This window comes from Lontra canadensis, unplaced genomic scaffold (genome assembly GCF_010015895.1).
Source record: "Lontra canadensis isolate GAN:19392208 unplaced genomic scaffold, GSC_riverotter_1.0 scaffold5, whole genome shotgun sequence".
Classification (NCBI taxonomy): Eukaryota; Metazoa; Chordata; class Mammalia; order Carnivora; family Mustelidae; genus Lontra; species Lontra canadensis.
In genome coordinates, this window is record NW_022630999.1 from 18,075,087 (window position 1) to 18,095,541 (window position 20,455).

The 20,455-nt window shown below is 38.7% G+C and overlaps 1 protein-coding gene across 1 annotated transcript; it reads right to left on the minus strand.

The window, feature by feature from the left end:
- Positions 1-5,053: 5,053 nt before the first annotated feature.
- Positions 5,054-19,126, minus strand: NMUR2 (neuromedin U receptor 2). The gene is made up of 4 exons (XM_032851252.1): positions 18,289-19,126; positions 11,369-11,453; positions 8,381-8,506; positions 5,054-5,434 (listed from the first exon to the last, which is right to left on the minus strand). Exons 1-4 carry the CDS (start codon positions 19,012-19,014, stop codon positions 5,163-5,165), a joined length of 1,209 nt encoding a protein of 402 aa, XP_032707143.1. The 5' UTR covers positions 19,015-19,126; the 3' UTR covers positions 5,054-5,162.
- Between the last annotated feature and the right edge of the window lie 1,329 nt (positions 19,127-20,455).

The window sequence follows — 20,455 nt, forward strand, 5'->3', positions numbered from 1 at the left end:
GAACCAGGTGGTGGGTATTAGGGAGGGCACTGATTGCAAGGAGCACTGGGTGTGGTACAAAAACAATGAATACTGTTACGCTGAAAAGAAATAAAAAATTAAAAAAAAAAGATATTCCTTCTGTTGGTATGAACATTGAAAAAAACAAGTTTTGCCCAAGCCTGATTAAGACCTAATTTCAAAATACCTATATACTTACAAATCATTCTTACTTATGCATTAACATAGACTTCTTAACGTTCATTATTTTTTGTCTTTGAAAATAATGAATTGCTTTTCTTTTTAAATAGTATTTTGTTTACCAGCTCAGTCTAACCATTCTAGCCTACTAAATTCACAGTATACATTTTTCGCAATGTATATATTTCACTGGCAATGGTATCATTTAAGTATACACAACAATTTCTAGGCCATGTAGAGATTAGTTGAAGCTTCCAAATATTGACATTACCTAGACAATGTTTCCAAAGTATACCATATACATATGTCTAATGTAGAGTTCAAATGTGATTTAATGATTTAAAGGGGATGAAAAAAGGGAAGGAATTGTTCAAATTGTTCAGATTTGTTTGGTTTACATAAATTAGTATGACCTCAAGCTTCCTGATAATGTTAACATGGTACACTTCTACATATTTAAAAAAACGAGGTGGGGGCCCCTGGGTGGCTCAGTTGGTTAAGTATCCAACTCTTGATTTCAGCTCAGATCATGGTCTAAGTGTTGTGAGATTGCCTGCATGGGGCTATGCGCTCAGCATGGATCCTGCTTAAGATTCTCTCTCTCCCTCTGCCCCTCTAGTCCCCCTTCCCCCTCCCCAGATGATGTGGCCTCACTCACTTGCTTATGCTCTCTCTTAAAAAAAAAAAAAAAAAAAAAAAAAAAAAGAGCTCCCCAGCCAAGTAGAGAAAATTTGGAAATCTTGCATCTTTTTACAGTGAGGCCTATGGGATATTTAAAAACAGATGTATAGGGAGGATAACATGTAGAGAGAGCTGTTACTGTTTTCTGCACTGATATTAATGGACAGCATCCAAGGATAATTCCTCCATTCTAGGTTAATTATAAAATGCTGATGAGGCTTTCATGTTATAATTAGCATGCTTTAGCTTATTTTATCTCATACCTCTGGGTCAAAATCTGGTTCATTGACATTTTTTTTCAATGAGTTAACCACAACTTTAAGTGGTCTGTAATTATAATGGTGTTATTGGGCATCTATTCTACAAACAAATCATGTATATGACAGCAAGATGGCATATGGCCAGTATATTGATGGTTAGTAGTGTGCTGATAAGATGGCTCTCTGGCGGGGGGGGGGGGGGGGGGCGGAAGATCCCCGAGGTAATAAGTTTGCCAATTTCTATGGTGTAAATATTCCCACTGTGGCTGATTTCAGGTTACTGATCATATAACAGCAGGCTCTCAAAATTCCTAAATATGTAATAATAAACTTTTGCAAGCCAGTCTGAGCTAGCACCAGCACACCACTGAACCACTAATACTTACCAACACTAGATTCTTCTGTTGGAATAATGAAATTTTTAAATTCTCCTACAATGCCTTCATTCAACTATAACTCATTCATTAAGAGAGTGTCTTTATGTAAGACTGTTAAGGGTACTTTGCAATAGTAATTATAATAATTTAAGTCATAGGCTATTTTGAGGAACTAATCAAAGCTATAAACCTTCTCTACAAAAAAGTACATAATGAGAACTATGAATACAGAGGAGCCTGGGTGGCTCAGTTGGTTGAGCGTCTGCCTTTGGCTCAGGTCATAATCCTAGGGTCCTGGGATGAAGCCCTATATGGGGCTCTCTGCTAGGTCGGAGTTGTTTCTCCCTCTCTCTTTGCCGATCCTCCTGCTTGTGCTTGCTCTCTGTCTTCCTTTCTGTCAAATAAATAAATTTTTAAAATCCTTAAAAAAAGAATTACGAATACAATATCAGGAGATTCTTGGACTTTCTTACGCTTGTTCATGGCTCTCAGATTAAGAATCTCTGTTCTCTTTACGGGCTAGACAATTAATTTGGCAAGCAACATTCTGAACCTCATTCCTTCAGTTCACTAAATTTATGAATTATCAGAGAGCTCAAAAGTCACTGTTTAATTGCAAAAGAGTTAAATTACCAGTATTTTATTAGTCATGTTTACTACCTGTCCTCTTCTGTCATTATTCCAAAATGCAGAGATCTTAAGGAATTCACAAGGACATGATGAGGTCAACTACCGAGTAGCGTTGAGCAATTTAGTTTTGGTTCCTTTCTTTGTCCTACTAGTTGTGTGTGAATCATTATATCAGGTAACTATAAGACTTGGGACATTTCAATTTTCATTTTGAAATGGAAGTTATGTGTGTGTGTGTGTGTGTGTGTGTGTGTACCTATGTGTATGGATATTTATATAGCCACAATCTCAACACTTACTCTTTTTTAACCCCCTTTTTAAATGTTAGGATTAATTAAGTCTATTGCCCATGACTTGACCAAACACCTTTTTTATATAGTCTTATAGCCTTGTATTTTTATTTTGTAGCACACTTCACAAAAAAAAAAAAAAAAAACATCATTTCTTCTATTAGATGTAAACTCTCAAGGCCAGAAAATTCATAACCTGGCATAATGCACCTTGCCAAATGGGTACTAAGTGGTTGAAAGAAATAATTAATGAATAAATGATAATTTTTATATACATTTTGAAGAGAAAAAAGGTAAATAGGAGAAAACAAAAAAAGAGATCAAAGTTATAATCAAAGCAAAACTATAATGAAGCAAAATTACTAGCTTCAATTTTAGTGTTTTTTCTTTGTCTATCCATCTACCTACAATAGCAACATATTTAATTCTGGTCACTAGGAGTTGATGTTAAGGCTGATGACCTTAGTAGATCTTCATTTGAGGATGCCTTTAAAAGGTGAGAAAGAAATTCATTTCTCCTCCATTTCTGAGGTTTTGTTTTGCTGAGTCTTTTCAACTTAACTCTCAAATGACATAAACTCATCAACATAAACTACCACTGGAGGATTCTGATTCATTCAAGTTGGCTTATAATTAGCAAAGATATATATATATATATATATATACACACATATACACACACACACATATATAAATATACATATATATATAAATATATATTACTGGAGGATTCTGATTCATTCAAGTTGGCTTATAATTAGCAAAGAGATATTTATATATAAATATATATATAAGAGATTTAATATAAATATATAGCAAAGAGATTTATATGTAGCAAAGAGATTTATATATATATATTTTATATATTTATATATATTTATATATATTTTATATATATATAAATCTCTTTGCTAATTATAAGCCAACTTGAATGAATCAGAATATTTAACTATATATTATATATATTTATATATTTAATTTTAATTAATTATAATAATATATTAAAAATAAAATAATATTTAATTATATATTTTATATACATACATATATATATATAGAGAGAGAGAGAGAGAATATCACTTTGAGGATGATTGTTTAGTTAGGAAATGATGATGTCAGGGACCAATACCCCCATTTATCAGTAGGATGGTTCATTCAATTTAGGAAAAATTCAGAGATTAAAAGCTGGAACTTGAATGTTTCAGCATCAGTAAGATTCTGGGATTGAGAAGAACCTCTTGTACCACAGGCACTGCAGACATGCTATTATAATCACAACCAGCTAAACCGCCAACTGAAGGTCAGATATCCCCCTCAGAAACAGAATCTTAGTCTTTTGGCTCTTGACATGGTTCCACCTGGAGCTGTTCTTTGGCTCAGTACATTGGAATGTGAAGTCAACTCACTTACCACATATTTATTGAACATCTACCATTGTGACAGATATATTGCCAGGATTCCAGCAACAGCAAAAATGAACACAAGATATTTCATGCCTTTGACAAATTTACATTCTGACAAAACAAGAATATAAATTCCTGAACTACAAAGCAGAGTGAGGAAAAAGCTTAAGAGAGAGACTGACAGCGAGGTCAGATACCACATCTATTTGAATAAACCAAGCATGGTTTTATGGTGGCACCACACTGAGATGGACGTTGAAGGATGGGTGGGAGAGCAACAGATGGAGCCTGGAGATGAAGAGGGCATTTTCTAAGCAAATATGTGCAGCTGGGACAACTGGGTTGTATTTGCATTAGAAGAGCAAGTAATCCATTTTAAATAGAATATACATTACATGTGCTGATATAATAGGAGATGAGTCTGGAAAGTTGATTTTTCTCATATGTGTGAAGTCTATTATATAGTTAATGAAAGATTTTATAAATAAAATCATGGGTTTGAGACCAGTAGTTACTATCTGACCTGGTTTTTTTCCCAAGATTGTAGACCATACCTCTATCTGCCTATGGAGTAAGACTTTAGAAATCCATGTCTAAAGCAAATTATGAAAACAGCTAAGTTTGTGTTTGGATCATTTTATGCCTCTTTTGACCCTCCACCATGGCCTTCTCCCTCTTCCCTTTCTTCTCTAAGTAGAACTTGGATCCGATCTCATTCTTGGTGCGGAATGACTGAGAATGACTTGAGGATCAGGAAGGTGGGAATAATAGTTCTAAGAGGCATCCCCATATTACCAGGACTCTTCAAGTAACAGGCTTCAAAATACTGACGAATTACATTATAATGACAAAATGTGAGGCAGTAGGATAAATACTTTGCTGTGGAAGAACATTGACATGGATCCCTCAAATATGTAAAATAGCATAGCATCTACAGGTCTCCCTTTTATGTCCCACAGGGGCCATCGGTTGTGAGAGTTAACAGCTTAACTCCAAGTGCGGTGAGTCAGGATAAATTATTTCCCAAAGTAAAAATTACTCAAAGTATAGGTATCACACTTTACTGGTCATAATATTTTTTTTTTCTTTCCATGAACTAGTGAAGGGGCATGAGTCAGTTGGGATAATGGAAATGTCACTAAAAATCAGGAGGTTCTAGGTTTTAGATCCAGTTTTAGTAGAAGTTTGTCTAAGAAAGAGAACCCACCCAAATTAGAAATGGGTATGTAAATTTTAAGACTCATGTAACCTCCCTATTATCACAACAGGAGCCATAAATTACAGATGTCCTTCCCTATGGTAAGGCAGCATAGAGGAATGTCAACTCTTTGAGCATTCCTTTTATGGTACCTGTCCAGTACAGAGGGTTGTAGGGAGGTGAGAGCTGCTGATTGACAACTGACAAGGGAACTGGGGACCTGCATCTTCAGTCAGGTCCACAAGGGGACATTCTGTCAGGAAGATGTTCCGCTGGGCAGGTGGCCCCTGTGCGTGGTGCTGGGAGTGCCCCTGTTTGCAAGGAGAGATCACGTTCCAGAATGCTGCCCGGAAACGGCGAGAGAGTACATTATAGATAATGGGGTTGACGGCTGAGCTCAGGTAGAAGAAGACACCTGGAACACAGGAGATTAAAAAAAGAGACACGCTGAGGAGAAACTGAGTGAGAAGCATGATAGAGCGAAGCATAAATATTTAACAAAAGCTTTGAATCCCTGTGAAGTAATTCTCTTTGGGAAGTAATAATATATACAAGACTCTAATTGAGAATACAAAATGCTCTGAATGGATCTACCACCTGTGTATTTAGGAATCAAACACAGAAAGATTAAAGAGTCTTGGAAAAATTTAGGCTGGCATGAGATCTCTCTGAGATGCTTGGCAATTTCCTTTGATCCCCACTTGTTTAATTAAAGAACATGCTCTCAAAGTATTAACGAGAGATGCTTAAGTATCAGAGGAAAGAGAGATTTTTTTTTTTATCTCATTGGAGCTTTGCTTAAATCTATAATTTGAAACTGCAAGTAAGAGAAGAATGGTAAATCAGTTAAGGCACAGTCCCTGCTGATATTTCTTATAATGCTAACTGTCTCTTCAAAAAAATATGCCCCAATGCCCCTTTCCTACCTAGACTTTTCCCTTGATGGCTCTTCCCATCTTCCAACTTTACTATTAAATAATTCTATATTGCCATTTGTTTTCTCCACCAAATGCTTTGTACACTGCCATTTTCCTCCTTGGTATACACACTTCTCTTTTTACTGTATCCTATTTTTTTTCCCCAAGGCCCAAGATGGGCCTAAGTTTGAGAAGTAGAGGACTGTGTTTCTGATCTTGGCTCTTGCTTGTTCTGTGACCTTAGAAGACTACAGTTCTTTTCTCCATGAAATGGGAATGGGAATACCATCCTAACCCACCTCCCTGAATTACTGTGAAGGTAAAGTAGAGATGCCATCCACAGAGGGACTGAGAATGGCTAAGAATATAAAATAAGCAATAGGCACTATCATCAACATAGTCATGGTTGTCCCCATTTATGTAGTTCAGGACCTACAGAGTGCCATATGCCCTATGCACAGAACTGGACAGGGAGGAATATAGAAGAAGAGTATTGCTGTGGACTATTAATTCATTCAATACATTCTTATTTTGTTCCAGAAACTTTGAGGCATGTTAGTAGGTAGTAGATGTAAACTTTGTTCTCCCAGGACTTAGAACAGTATTATAGAGGCAAAATCTATGCCTAACTTTAGCTGCTGACAAAAAAACAATACCAAACTCTATCTGTTAAGAGCAAAATATATGATACTAACAGTCATCCTATGGAAATTCACATGACAGCATAAGCACAAGGACTATGATGGTCATGAAGGATTTAATAGTGGCTACTGACTGAATACTAACCAGCCCCTGAAGCAGGCAGTAGATAATTGGGGAAGAGAGGAGAGAGTTCTGTGGTAGAAGGCATAGCCTGTGCAAATGTGCAGAGGCAGGAATGGTTACATTATGCAAGAATAATGCAAAATGTGAAGAATTCTCTAATTAACTAGATTGACAAATGTGTGGTTTATGAATGGAAATACATAACTTGATTAAAAGGCAAGTTGTAGGCATTTTTTTAGTAGCATTTAAGAGGTTTAGACTTCATGTGGTTGGCAATATGGGGAAGAGAGAGATGATATTTTAACAGGAAAATGTTAATATAAATGCTATAATTTGGAAATCTTAAAATGGTTGTCTTGATGCATCTGGAGATGGAGAGTCAACTAGTTAAGTCTCATGTGATCTCGTGGAGTTTTCCAATTTATTTTGTCACTTCCATTTTTCTCAGCTTAACCACAAAGATAAGCTAAGAGCTATAAATATTTTTGAGATTTCACCCAGAATTCACAATTAAATTTAACATGGAGGAAAGTACTAATGTCCAGGTATAAACAGTTCAGTTCACAAGGCCTGCTGAGTACAAAAGAGACGGTGATTGAAAACAGATAATGTACATGGCATTCAATACTCCTATGAACACTGTGGTCTTTGCTTTATGCACACATGGAGTGTCCCATGCACAAGTTGCTCTTCTCTGTCCTCTCTGGTGATGTCTTTGGTAATCTAAAGAGCCCACAGAACCAGCCAGTGACTTGTCGAGGTAGAGGAGCGAGGTGGTCTGCCTAACAGTCACACTAACTGAGAAAGAAGGACGTGGATGACCATTCTCTTCTCCACTTTGGAGTATAGAACCCTGAACTTGAAGTTGGATGACTTGGGTTGGAATGCTGTTTTTACAGTTTGCCAGCCAAGTGACTTTGGGCAAAGCGGTTCTTTTTTGTGGAACTTTCTGCTGTAAAATTGTGATGATAACATCTACTTGTTGTGATAATTATAGAAAGATAATGTAGTATCATGTGGCTTAAAAAGCTATTATGTCATTCACTTCTTACATCATCAGCCCATGGATTGTACAGAGCAGGCATTATTGCCATTTTATAGTTGAGGTAACTTTGACATGAAGGAGGCCTCATTCTTCAGATCACTCTGATGGGAATGAGATGTAAATCCAGGTCCTCTGACTTAATGACCTTTCTAACACTCTTTCCACCAAATTCCATGGTATTGTTCCCAAGCAGCATTACAGTGGCCTAAAAGCAGACCTTGATGCCTCATGAATAACATTTGGTTGGTTTCCATGAGGATCTAACACTTGCTGAAGATAATATGAAATTTCAGGGATTAAACATGGATGTTTAATAAGAATCATTTCAATTATGTGGTCACTGGAAGCAAAACAAAGGAATCACCTCTTAGACCACTTTCCTGCTGTAATCATCATGCTTAAAGTTGAGGTCTTCAATAAAGTAGCATCTAAAATACTGATCTGGCATATTTCTTTTGGATTTATAACATACCTCATCAATATGTGAATGAAATAAAAATCAAGTGTGTTTCTTTGTTGTATGGTGGGTCCCCATAATCACAGTGTATGCAGTGGAACCAATTGCTCTAAGCAAGACGAAGCAGCTGTAATTACCGGAACATTTCTGATGTAAGCAAGCCAGCCCAAACGTTACCTGATACCACGTGGATGAGATTGAACACAGCAGCCAGGGATTCAGTCCACTCCTCCACAAAGCTGAAGAAGAGCCGGTCAATGTGGAATGGGGCCCAACAGAGAGCAAACACTAAGACCAAAACAACTGGAAAAGGATGATGAATGAGAGAGCAAAAGACAGTCAAAGCAAGGATAGGTATGCAATGCCCACTCTGAGTCCATCCATTCCTTCTAACATTCCTCCCCCCATCTTTCTTTCTTTCTTTTTTTTTTCATAATTTTTTTTTTAAGATTTTATTTATTTGACAGAGATCACAAGTAGGCAGAGAGGCAGGCAGAGAGATAGGGGGAGGCAGGGTCCCTGCCGAGCAGAGAGCCCGATGCGGGGCTCCATCCCAGGACCCTGGGATCATGACCTGAGCTGAAGGTAGAGGCTTTAACCCACTGAGCCACCCAGGTGCCCCCCTGCCATCTTTCTTAAGCTATCATTATAATGGACCATCCAGATCTTAAGGAACCTTTACATAGAATATTTGCACGTGAGAATGAATTATATAGGATTTAGGATCAGTTTTCCATATGATTGTACAAGATTTCTTGTATAATTTAAGTTTAATTTGGAACACTTAAAATAGTATTGCCTTTATTCAAAGTTCTGAAAACATTATACTGTGGAAAATATGTTACAAGAAGATTGTTGGAACCATGTAAACTGGTGATAGAAATATAATGATTGGGTTCAAGCAACTGGTGTTTTTTAAAGTCATAGATTAACAACAAACTGTTAATGTAGGATGTGGTAAAATGTTGTATGGATTTATCTTGTTCCTCTGGAAATAATTAGAAACTTCTGTGAATTCAGTCATTCTGTAAGGGGTGGGAGGGACAGAAAGAAAGGGAAGAATCATGAATATAATACTGCTTTACAAGCATCTTTTCATTGGGATGGGGATATGTCTATTATATTATAACTTTTTAGAGTACAGATTTCCTTCTAATTTCTTTTGAAATAATTATAGATGCACAGAAATATACTATTGCCCAATTTTTTTATTTTCAGCTCCCAAGGCAGATATTAGGGCTACCATAGTTTCTCTTTGGGGCATTCAGTCTTCACCAATATAAATATATTTTTTTCTCTTCTGAAGTTGTAAAATACTTTTATTTCCCAAGACATGATGCTTGGAATTTGCCTCAGAACAATTTTGTAGGTGCTAAGGGAGAGATAGGAATATAGATGAAACAAGATTATCTATGAGTTGATAATGATTGAAGCTGGGTGATGGGTACATACATGGGTGTTTATTTTACAATTCTCTGAATTTGTGAGTACAATTGAAGTTTCCATAGTAAATGGTACATATATTTCCTGTTGGCAGTAACATATTCAGAGTAAGTGGTCTGTCTGTGGGGTGTAGTTCCAAGAATATCTGAAAGATCTTCTGAATTTACCCCCCAGGGAAAAGTCCCTAATCTGCTTTAACTAAAAACACTAATTAAATTTTTACCTAAGGGAATAATAGTATACTGCCTGCTATTCCCTTTAGTTAAAAATTTAATTAGTGTTGGCCCTCGGTGGGGTCAGCAGGTTAAGTGTCCAGCTCTTGATTTCAGCTCAGGTTGTGATCTCGTGATCTTGGGGTCAGGAGGTTGAGCCCCTCATCGCTCAGCAGGGTCTGTTCTGGATTATTTCTCTCTCCTCCATCCCCCCCCCACCATGCTCTCTTTCTCTCTCTCGAATAAATAAATAAATCTTTTTTAAAAAATGTAGTTACTGTTAAAATTGAACACTCTACGCATCAAAGACAAATAAAATCTTTACTGTATATTTTATCACTGTGACTTGAATGTGAGTGCACTTCAAGCCTTTTTGTGAGAGCAGATTTTGATCAAGGAAAAAGGGGAGGGGGAGATAAGGAAGACACAAGATTTCTCAATAGGGAAATTCAAAAGCCAACAGGGGCTAAACAATTTCCAGGAAGATGACTATTAGACAAACTTTAGTGACTTCACAGTTTTTTTGTTCATAAACTCCACATAGTTATAGTGAGTGCTTTATATGAATATTAGCCTGAAGGATTTGTTTCTTCCAAACCTTAGGTTTTGACTTGGGAAATTTATTATAAATCTCCTTTTTCATCAATATCTCTCATACCCTAGTGTAGGATCATATATTTATAACATTATTTTGGGAGACTGTTGATCAGTTCCTGGGTTTTAAAACATCATCTCTATGTTAAAGAGTATACTGTACTGTATAAAATGATACAATGTTATAGGCAGGCTGATGGCTTAGAGTTACTCTTGGCCAGATGTTCTTAAATGTGGAATTAAGGGATCCCAGGGAGTCCAAGGATGGGTGTCAGGAGGCACAGGATCCCCTGAAATGGATGCAAAATGTTTTGTGCATGTGTATTTGCACATTTTCTAAGTGTAGAGTTCACAGCTTTCATCATAGTTTTTTAAAAAAAAACTCATAACTCAAAATAGGTTAAAAATCACCTACTCATTTTATTTTATTTTTAAGGTTTACTTATTTATTTTGGAGAGAGAGGCAGGGGAGGGGCAGAGGGGCAGAGAGAGAGAGAGAGAGAATCCTTTCTGAGCACAGAGCCGACTAGGGCTCAATCTTAGGACCAGAGCCAAAACCAAGTGTCTGACCCTAAACTGACTGAGCCACCTAGGCCCCTCCCCGCCTCCACTCCTGCTCATTTTAGAGAGGAAAAGAAATGCTCACAATCGCAGAGAGCAAGATTTACAGAGTGAGATTTACTGAATACCCCACAGAGTGTATTCCAGTGATGCAATTTTGTGTATTGTTTGAGGGTTAAAAACTATAATAGAAACAAGACAGACGGGTCCTAGGAGCTTGAGAAAACCAAGGTTTCGATGTTGTGGTTCAGGAGTATTTTGATTCTGATCCCATCAGCACTTTCTCAGTACAAAATCCCTGTCCTTTGCTTTCACAAACCAACCAACCAAGCCCCGAAAAAAGTGGAAGACTTACACAGCATTTTGGTGACGGATTTTCTGGCAGGTCTTTGAATATTTGCAGCCACTTCATCTGCCCCAAGGAGGTGGTCTTTCTTTAGCTGCAAGGGAAGTGGAAAAAGATACTGAGGGAAGGAAATATTGTTTCCTTCTGACCAGATCCTGGAAGTGTTAACTCTAACATTGACTTTGCAGACAAAAATCTGGGACTTAAAGAACTGTAAGAATTTGTCAAACGTTTACTAAGTTGGAGGTGAAGTTGGATTCAAGTCATCTAATTCAACTGGACCAGTGGTTGTGGCTACATTACAAAGCTACCATGTATCACATGCTATTCTATAAAACCCTAGTTATGTAGTATATTAATAGGTATTCCATAAAAAGTATGACATCTAAAGTTGAAAATGTTAGGTAGTCTTTTTCTTTCATTCATTCATTCATTCATTCATTCATCATTCAATGTTTATTAGAATGGAATCCTCTGCTATAGAGTAGGTAGACAGTAGAAAACAAAAATGGATATTATTTCTGTTTCATAAAGTTTATAGTTTTTATTGTGGGTCCTCTCAGATCCTTTAATGTGCTTGATGGACACTATGAACATCTTCATGGGGGTTTGGGTATAACCCTTTCCCCATCCCCACCTTCCATACCCCATATCTCCTCACCCTCCCAGCTTCAAGGGAGACAGTGCTTCTTTGCCTCAACAATGTTCCTTTTGACCCAGTCCTTTTCAGTGGAATACCTAGTACATCTTGAGGAGCACAATTTGGGAATATCTGTGTTACTAATATTACTGGTAAGAGTGCATATGTTTCTGAGTTTAGATGTTAAAGAATACTCATCCTGTTGTAAGATGTGGTGATCCTTGGAGAAGTTTCTAAAATTTCAAATGTTAACACTACCTGTGCATGCAATTTTCCCTACCCTGTTCAAGTCCCATCTACCCTAGAAGACTCTGGTGGCCACTGGAGCCCATTTTCCTCTCCTTCCTCTGAACTCCCATAGCACTGAAGATCTGCATCATTCACTTAGCTGTAGAATTTTCTTCTCTTTAATTCACATATTTTTAGTTTGGGGAGATATACGACCAGAGAAAGGAAGCTTTAAGGACTCATGATAAACTACTATCAAATATCTAGAAGGTAGTATAGTATATAGTTGTGACTGATTCTCTAACACTTATTCTCTTCTTCTCCTACTAGTGGTACCCTGATTTTCCTTTAGAGAATTTAGTCCTTCTGCATTGTTAGTTGTTAATTTAGATGGAAATGATCCCATCTCCAGCTCCAGGTTCAGTCCTTGAATAATGTAACTACTAACCTTCAATCACAGTGACTGCATAATTGGAATCAAAGAGATTTCAGATGCTTGCTTGTACTTCTAGGAATGGAACTTTTAATTCTCTTTCATTGGGAGCCTTCTTGTTTTCTGCATGTGAGTTCTGGAATACAAGAGCTATTTTTTTTTATTTTATTTGTTTATTTGACAGACAGAGATCACAAGTAGATGGAGAGGCAGGCAGAGAGAGAGGAAGGGAAGCAGGCTCCCTGCTGAGCAGAGAGCCTGATGCGGGACTCGATCCCAGGACCCTGAGATCATGACCTGAGCCGAAGGCAGCGGCTTAACCCACTGAGCCACCCAGGCGCCCTACAAGAGCTATTTTTTCCCCCACCATGAGGGAAGTGCTTGGAGCCACCAATGGCCTACTGTGACGATCTTGAGGTTGAAATCAACAGTATAGAAAGAAGTGCAAAGAAACAGAAATAAAGCTAGGTCTTTGAGAACATTGTGTGTTTTATGGAATTAATCTTCATCAAAAGCCAGCTCTACCTCTTAACTTTTCAGGTGTATACTTCCTATCATATGTTGCCAGATTGAGTTGGGGTTCCTTCCTTAACACTGTAGAAAGTTCAGAAACACTGATCAAGGGCATTAGGTGGAAGGAAAGTTCAACTTACTCTATATAATCTTGGGTAGATTAGGATCAGTTTATTGGAAGATATATTCCAATTCAAGATAAAAAAAAAGAGAGAGAGAGAGAGAGATTGGTGTGGTTATGTGCAACAGTAGAACAAACTTCTCTAATCAGTGAGCTTCCTGGGCTGGATGGCATTTTTACAGGATGCTTTAGAGAAGGTGTTTAAAATCAAATAAGACTTGGACCGGAGGGTTATTAAAAGTTGCCTCCAAAACTCAACAAAGGAATATCCTGTCTCTAACAAACACAAAAGCTCCTAAAAATCAGGTAGCTCGTGGTCCTACCTGCTTCAGGACTCATGTGGTCCTAAAGCATCCACCTGGATGATTAACAAAGCTGACCATCTGTCTCTGAATATATTGATGCTCTCAACACACACCTGTATCTTCACAAAGTGAGGGATTAAATTTCCTGTGAGATTTGACCCTTCAGAGGTCACCTAGAACTTGGAAAGTAAGAAGGGAAAATACCATGCAGTTATTAGGAATAGATGAGAGGAAACTGAAGATAAGAGGTTATAAACTTAATGGTGAAACAAAATAATATGGGTAGAGCATGTATCTCAGTGTCTGGCATGTGATACTCCGTAAGTTATATATTACTGTTGTTATTCTGATTTTTGTCCTCTTACTTGAAAGACATCATAAAAACTGAATTTTGATGAAACAGGGTTATTTATTTATATCTGTGTGTCCAGTCATGGATTACTGAGTCCCTTACAGAAATTCTCCTCATGGCACTGCTCACCTATAAGCAGCACTTGTTTGAGACAAAGAAGCAGCCAGAAGCAGAGACAAACAAACAAAACAAAAACAAAACCAAAAATCCCTGCCTTGTTGTTAAGATAAGAGTAATAAATCAAAGTGCAAATCTTACTAACTCATCATCAATTAAATCTACTGAAGGTTCCAATTGTTTCATACCATTTTTAAAAATTTGTCATTGTTATAAGATACTTATCCCAGTATTTGATTTCAGTCCAAAATTAAGAACAATGAGAAACTACTGGGATCTCTTAGTCCCTTCTGTGGGTGGGTTTAACAGTTTTCTTTGGTAATTTCTCTACTTCAAGAAACAATTTCCTTAAATCAAGCATAAAGTGAACAGTTCTTTCATGAACAGGCTTTTGGTACAGTGTAGTTTGCAATGAAAAGAAAATTATAAATGTGTTAATCATTGCTTACCTTTCAGCTTCTGTAGGTTTTAGTGATACAACTAGCCAGAGGGAAAGAGTGAAAAACTGAGTATTTATGCATCATATACATTATTTCAACAGAATCTGAAGGAGGCAATGTAGTAGAATAGAATCCAAACAATATGTCTAACCAACATTTAATACTGCTTTATGTTTGGACACTTTTATTTCCCTTCAGATGTTTAGCAAAATAGATATTCAACCACTAAATATTCTACCCACTTCTGAACTTTCATTTTAAAAGTGAAGATATGGGGCGCCTGGGTGGCTCAGTGGGTTAAAGCCTCTGCCTTTGACTCAGGTCATGATCCCATAGTCCTGGGATGAGCCCCGCTTTGGGCTCTCTGCTCAGCGGGAAGCCGGCTTCTCCCCACCCCACCCCCTGCATGCCTCTCTGCCTACTTGTGATCTCTGTCTGTCAAATAAATAAATAAAAAAGCTTTAAAAGTGAAGATACAGGAGCACTTGGGTGGCTCAGTGGGCTAAGCTCTGCCTTCAGCTCAGGTCATGATCTCAGGGTCCTGGGATCGAGCCCCGAATTGGGCTCTCTGCTGAGTGGGGAGACTGCTTCCCCCTCTCTCTCTGCCTACTTGTGATATCTCTCTCTGTCAAATAAGTAAATAAAATCTTTTTTTAAAAAAGATGAAGATACAAAAAGAGTGAAAAATTGTGGTTACTGTTTAGGAAGCTCAGAGACCTTCCTATCCCACGCTCCTTAGCTGTGTAAGATAAAAGGTGAGGGGTGAGATCAATAGGGCTGATTCAGATTGATACATTATGCTGATCAGTTGTTCATATGATCATAATCATTCCAGCAGATGTTCATTTATGTGGTGTGTGGAGACTAAGCTTCAGAATACCAAAATATAATCCTAGCTGTTGTGTAAATATTTCTACAATCTGAATGAAATCTGTTTATTTGGAAAAAAAAAATGAGTGCAACTCTGTCTGGCATGGCTGGATTCTGCTGCAATTCATAATCCATCTTCCTCAATTCAAGTGTTAATGCTGCATGCAGAATTACAACTACTAGATGAGAGCTCCAAAAGAACTTCCTCTCAAAGAGAAGGAAGTTCTGGGGTTGTCTGTTTGCTATCTCTAACATGTTCTAAACTTGGAGAGCATCTCAGTGGCTACTCATATCCTGAATGCTCAGCTTTGAGCACATATATGGCCCCCCCTCCTTCTTCTGTGGTCCTGAGGTTTCATCAGGCTTAGTTTTTTGTTGTTGTTGTTGTTTTTCCTTTTTTTCCCTTCCTTCTTTCTTTCTGTCTTTTTTCTTTTTCTTTCTTTCTTTCTTTCTTTTTTTTTTTTTTTGCCTTCTGAAGGCAGTGAGGGCCAAAGTCAAAGTCAATCATAACTTTAGATTTGCCAAGGGAGCCAATAACTTAATAATCATCAGATATGCTTAGTCTCTTTTAAATCTCTTAGATCAAAAAGCTCTGTAAAATAATGTTTCTAATTCTCTTTCGAAGGTTGAAAAGCTGAAGTCCAGCAATGAATGAAATAATTTAACTTCATTCACTCATTCATTCATTAATTCATTCATTCAGCTTACAGTCTAGTTGGAGAAAACAAATTAAGGAACCCACAAATATAGAATTATAAGTTGTAAGAAATGCAGTGAGGAAAATCACCAGGAATCATAACACATACACAGGGACCAGATGCAGCTAGAGAGTCAGGCAGAGCTTCACAAAGAAAGTGTGGATGAAGTATGATTGAAAGGATAAGTTAGAGTTAGAAAAGCAAAAGGAATTGTGATGCTCAACAGTAGGAACAATTCAGGCAATGATATAGCAAAAGGTACAACATGTACAAAGACCCTGTGGCCAACGCCATAGACTAGGACCTATTTCTCCTGACTCTTAGTCTACAGATCTTTAAATTCTTCTAGCAGTGACTTACTAAGAAGATAATTCCTTCCCTGGTGTCCTCTGGTAACAGTTTATCCTTCCTGAGAACAGGAATTTTATCTGTTACACTATACACATAAAGCAAACTAGGTATTTTCTAAGCTATTTTCTGAGCTGTCCCTTAGCTCCTAATTAAAGGTGGCTATAGGTTCATAACAATAAAACAAAGTGAAACACAAAGTAATTGGTTGGGGGTAGGGGATGTGTTTTTCCTACTCCAAGTTAAATGTTAAATGCTTCTTCCAAATTAACCCAAGATAAATGATTGTTTGGTGTTGGACAAAATGGTATTGGTCAGTTTGGGGTAGAGATTTCTCATAGGGCTCTTGATATTTGGAATCATGCAGAAGTCCTTTTCCTCCAGTGATATACACAGGGCATTCTAAGACACTGCAAGCTAGTCTGGGGTGGCATGTGTCTCTCAATGTAGAGGGGCCAGCCCTCCAAGAGGAGATTGGCAAAACTCTCTGCCTGATTAAATTTACTTCTTTGTCCAGACATCTGTGGTTCTTGGAACTTGTTCTTCCTACTTGGATTCTGCTGCTCACCTTAGGCACAGCAGATATGGAAAAGAACCATTGCGGGACACTCATTTCTGACATTCACCTTTTTCTGAGGTGGGAGTACATTAATTGTCAGAGAGTACATGGTAGCAGAGCCATCTTGAAGCAGATGATGTGAATGTGATATTTGCTTTGTTTTCCCTTCATTTATAATTCACATTGCTCCTGCTCACAGATATTTTATTCCTTTTTTTAAGTTATCACAGACTGTTAGAGCTATCAGGAGCCTTAGGTATAATCTAATGTGAACTTTTCATTTTATAAATGTGAAAAGTAACTCCAGGAGAGAATTGTGTGGCTTGCCTGAAAGTGTATTTTATGTGAGCTTTCGACCTGGGAGTCTAAATGGTCCCAAGACTGTTTCCTACATAAGCTGTCTCCTTAAATGGGCATAAAGTTGTCACAGTTAGATTTCATCTCTGTGAATCTGGATGCAGACTATACCAGGAGAGGAATTATATAGATGCACTACTACCTCACCAAAAGTAGTTTCTCTCAGCTAATTTAGATCCTAAAAAAGGGGGAAAATCAGTTTACCATCATGAGTACAGGAACCTCTAATTATTAGGTATATTGCAAACTAAGTGATAGTTTTTTATTCATCTCAGCTGTCATTTATTCCCATTTTCTTCTACTCTAATGTGCTCTGTTCATGTCCTGTCCCTCAATTTCGACCTGGTAAAGAGAAATCCAAGTTGGTCCCCCTCAAGCCATATTTTTGCATTTTAGCTTTGTCAAAAGCAACCATAAGGGACAGTCTGACTTTAAAACTGTAAGTTTGTCTTAGAGTAGAAGACAGGAAGAGATGGCTTATATTATACTCTGACCAAGTTGGTCCAGAGGAAAATTTCAATACAGGCAGTAGATGGGGGCTGGAGACAACAAGCTGTGGAATGTTCCCTCCAGGGGTGGCCACCTTGCACTGTTTAAAACGAGGCTCCACCTCAGACCTACTGAATCAGAATTTCCCAGGGGGAGGGGTCTGCACATTGATTCCCAGAGTAAGATTTCTAGGTGATTGGTAGGAACTCCTAGGTTTGAAAGCCACAGGCATAAAGGAAGAGTAATGCAAGGTGACTTAAAAGAAATGGTTTATAGTTGTGGTAGGATTTGCCTAATTTTGAGGCTAGTCCTTTAACTTCTGCTTCCCCTCTAAGCTCATTCTATTTTTCTCTCTACCTCCTTCCAATTCTGAAATTTTCCAGTTCTCAATTTTTCCTCTGAACTTTGAGTCAGTGAGAGAAGGGATGCTATCCTAAGCCAGCGAGCTTGGATACTCACTTTGAGCCCCATGAGGTAGTAGAGGACACTGATGACAATCATGGGGAGGACGTAGAAGAGGAAGGAAGTGACCTGGATGATGAAATTGTAGATCCATATGGGCTTGATGACTGCACAGGTGGCAGAGCCTGGGACCAAGGACCCATTGGGGAAGTAGTGGACCTTGATGCCGTGAATGCTGGTGTTGGGCAGAGAGAAGAGAACAGAGAAGCCCCAGACGATGCCGAGGATCCTGAGAGCCCGCCGCCGGGTGCACTTCATCTTGGCGCGGAAGGGGTGGAGGATGGCCACGTAGCGCTCCACGCTCACGGTGGTGACGCTGAGGATGGAGGCAAAGCACACCGTCTCAAAGAGGGCCGTCTTGAAGTAGCAGCCCACGAGCCCAAACAGAAAGGGGTAGTTGCGCCACATCTCGTAGACTTCCAGGGGCATCCCAAGGAGCAGGACCAGGAGGTCAGAGACAGCCAAGCTGAAGAGGTAGTAGTTGGTGGGTGTCTTCATATTCTGGTGCCGAAGAATCACCAGGCACACCAGGAAATTGCCAACGACCCCCACTATAAAAATCAGGGCATACACTGCAGTCACTGGGAAGAAGAAGTGGCTGCGGGGAGGCCCGTAGAGGAAGGCCAGATAGTCCTCGCTGCTGTTCAGGTATTTCTCGGATGGGTCTTCCCGTTCCTGCTGGTGGATCCAGGAATCATTCTTGTGTTTTTCCATCACTGACATTAAAATGCAAGACCTGAGACTCCTCTGATATCAGCGTGTGTCCCAGGCTGAGCCAGAAAAGAAAGAGAAAGCAGGCAGGAAAGCACAGACTCTGGGGAAAGAGGGTGGGAGAGCGTGAGCACTTCAGTAAGGTTGGGCTGTTCAGCCCCATCCCTTTTGAAGAGCTAGAGACCCCGCCCCTCCACAAGCTATGGCCCAATGAGTGTGTCAGATGCTCAGCAAGAGGAAGGCTGTGTCTGAGAGCTGGCTTGGAAGCAGGGAGCTGGGGAGGAGAGGGAGACATTTCTCTGAATTGGAAGGAGCAGGGAAAACAGCTGACACAAACAGTGATACTCTACCTTGAATATGCTGTGGGCATTTTGAGAAGTGCATTTTGCAGAGTCCTGGGAATCTGGGTGGAAATGCAAATTAAAGTTGCAGGGTCTTGGGCAGGAGAGTACAAGTTTCCATTGATCCTTGTCACCTGCAAAAGCATGACAAAAAAGGGAGATCAATAGATTTCTCAAGTTATCTTGTTCCTTTGGAAATTCAGGGCTTACTGGGGAAAGCGTGATCAATGTGACTTTTTCGGATCTACTGTAGCCACAATAGAATCCAAAGCCTGAAAGAACACATGCACATCATCTAGCCCTGCCTGCTGTCTGTCACTTCAGTGTCTTTGGGCAGTGCCTTGCTATCCTAAAAGGCACTGGGGTTTAGAATCAGTCCCACCCGTAGCAATCCTGTAAGACATTGGGAATGTCGCTCAAACTCTGCCAGCCTCATTTCCTTATCTGTAAACTGTAGATTCATTCACTCTATTTCATTCAACAAATGGTTCTTGAGGATTTACCATGTATCGGGCAATGTTCTAGGCTTTGTAGAAGCATCAGTGAACAAGCCAGACAAAAATCTCTGTCACTTGGTGTTTTTTTACAATAGGGAATTCTGAAAATATACAAGCAAACTAGTAAATTAATAATATGATTAAAGGTAATAATTTGTGTTGTGAGGGAAAAAGGTATGGGTTGATACAAAGATAAGGCTGGAGGTGTTCTTTTATCAAAGGTGGTCAAAGAAATCTTACATCAGGAGATGTTATTTTTGCTGAGGTCTGAATGATGAAAAGTCAGTCATAATGGAGCTAAGAAAAGTGCATTCACAGCAAAAGTAATAGCCAGTGCAAAAGTCCTGAGGCAGTCACAAGCCTGATGCATTTCAGAAATGTCAGGAAGACAAATGTAGATGGGACTTAATGAGTGGACAGGAGGATATGAGTGATTAGCTTGAAGTGACTGGCAGGGACCAGATCATGTAAATTTTTCTAGGACAATATAGAGTTTCAGTCTGATTCAGACTGCAGAGAGAAATCTTTGGAAAGTTTTGAGCAGAATTAAGAAGGGTGAAGTTTTAACAGGCAGTAGGCTGGTGTAATAGTCAAAGAAATAATAATGGCTTGGAT

Coding starts and splice junctions, on each gene's coding strand:
- NMUR2 (XM_032851252.1), bottom strand. CDS start 19,014: ATGTCAGTGATGGAAAAACACAAGAATGATTCCTGGATCCACCAGCAG. Junction 8,507..11,368: donor ATCCGTCACCAAAATGCTGT/GTAAGTCTTCCA, acceptor ATCCTTTTCCAG/TTGTTTTGGTCTTAGTGTTT. Junction 5,435..8,380: donor TCTCATCCACGTGGTATCAG/GTAACGTTTGGG, acceptor CCTGTGTTCCAG/GTGTCTTCTTCTACCTGAGC.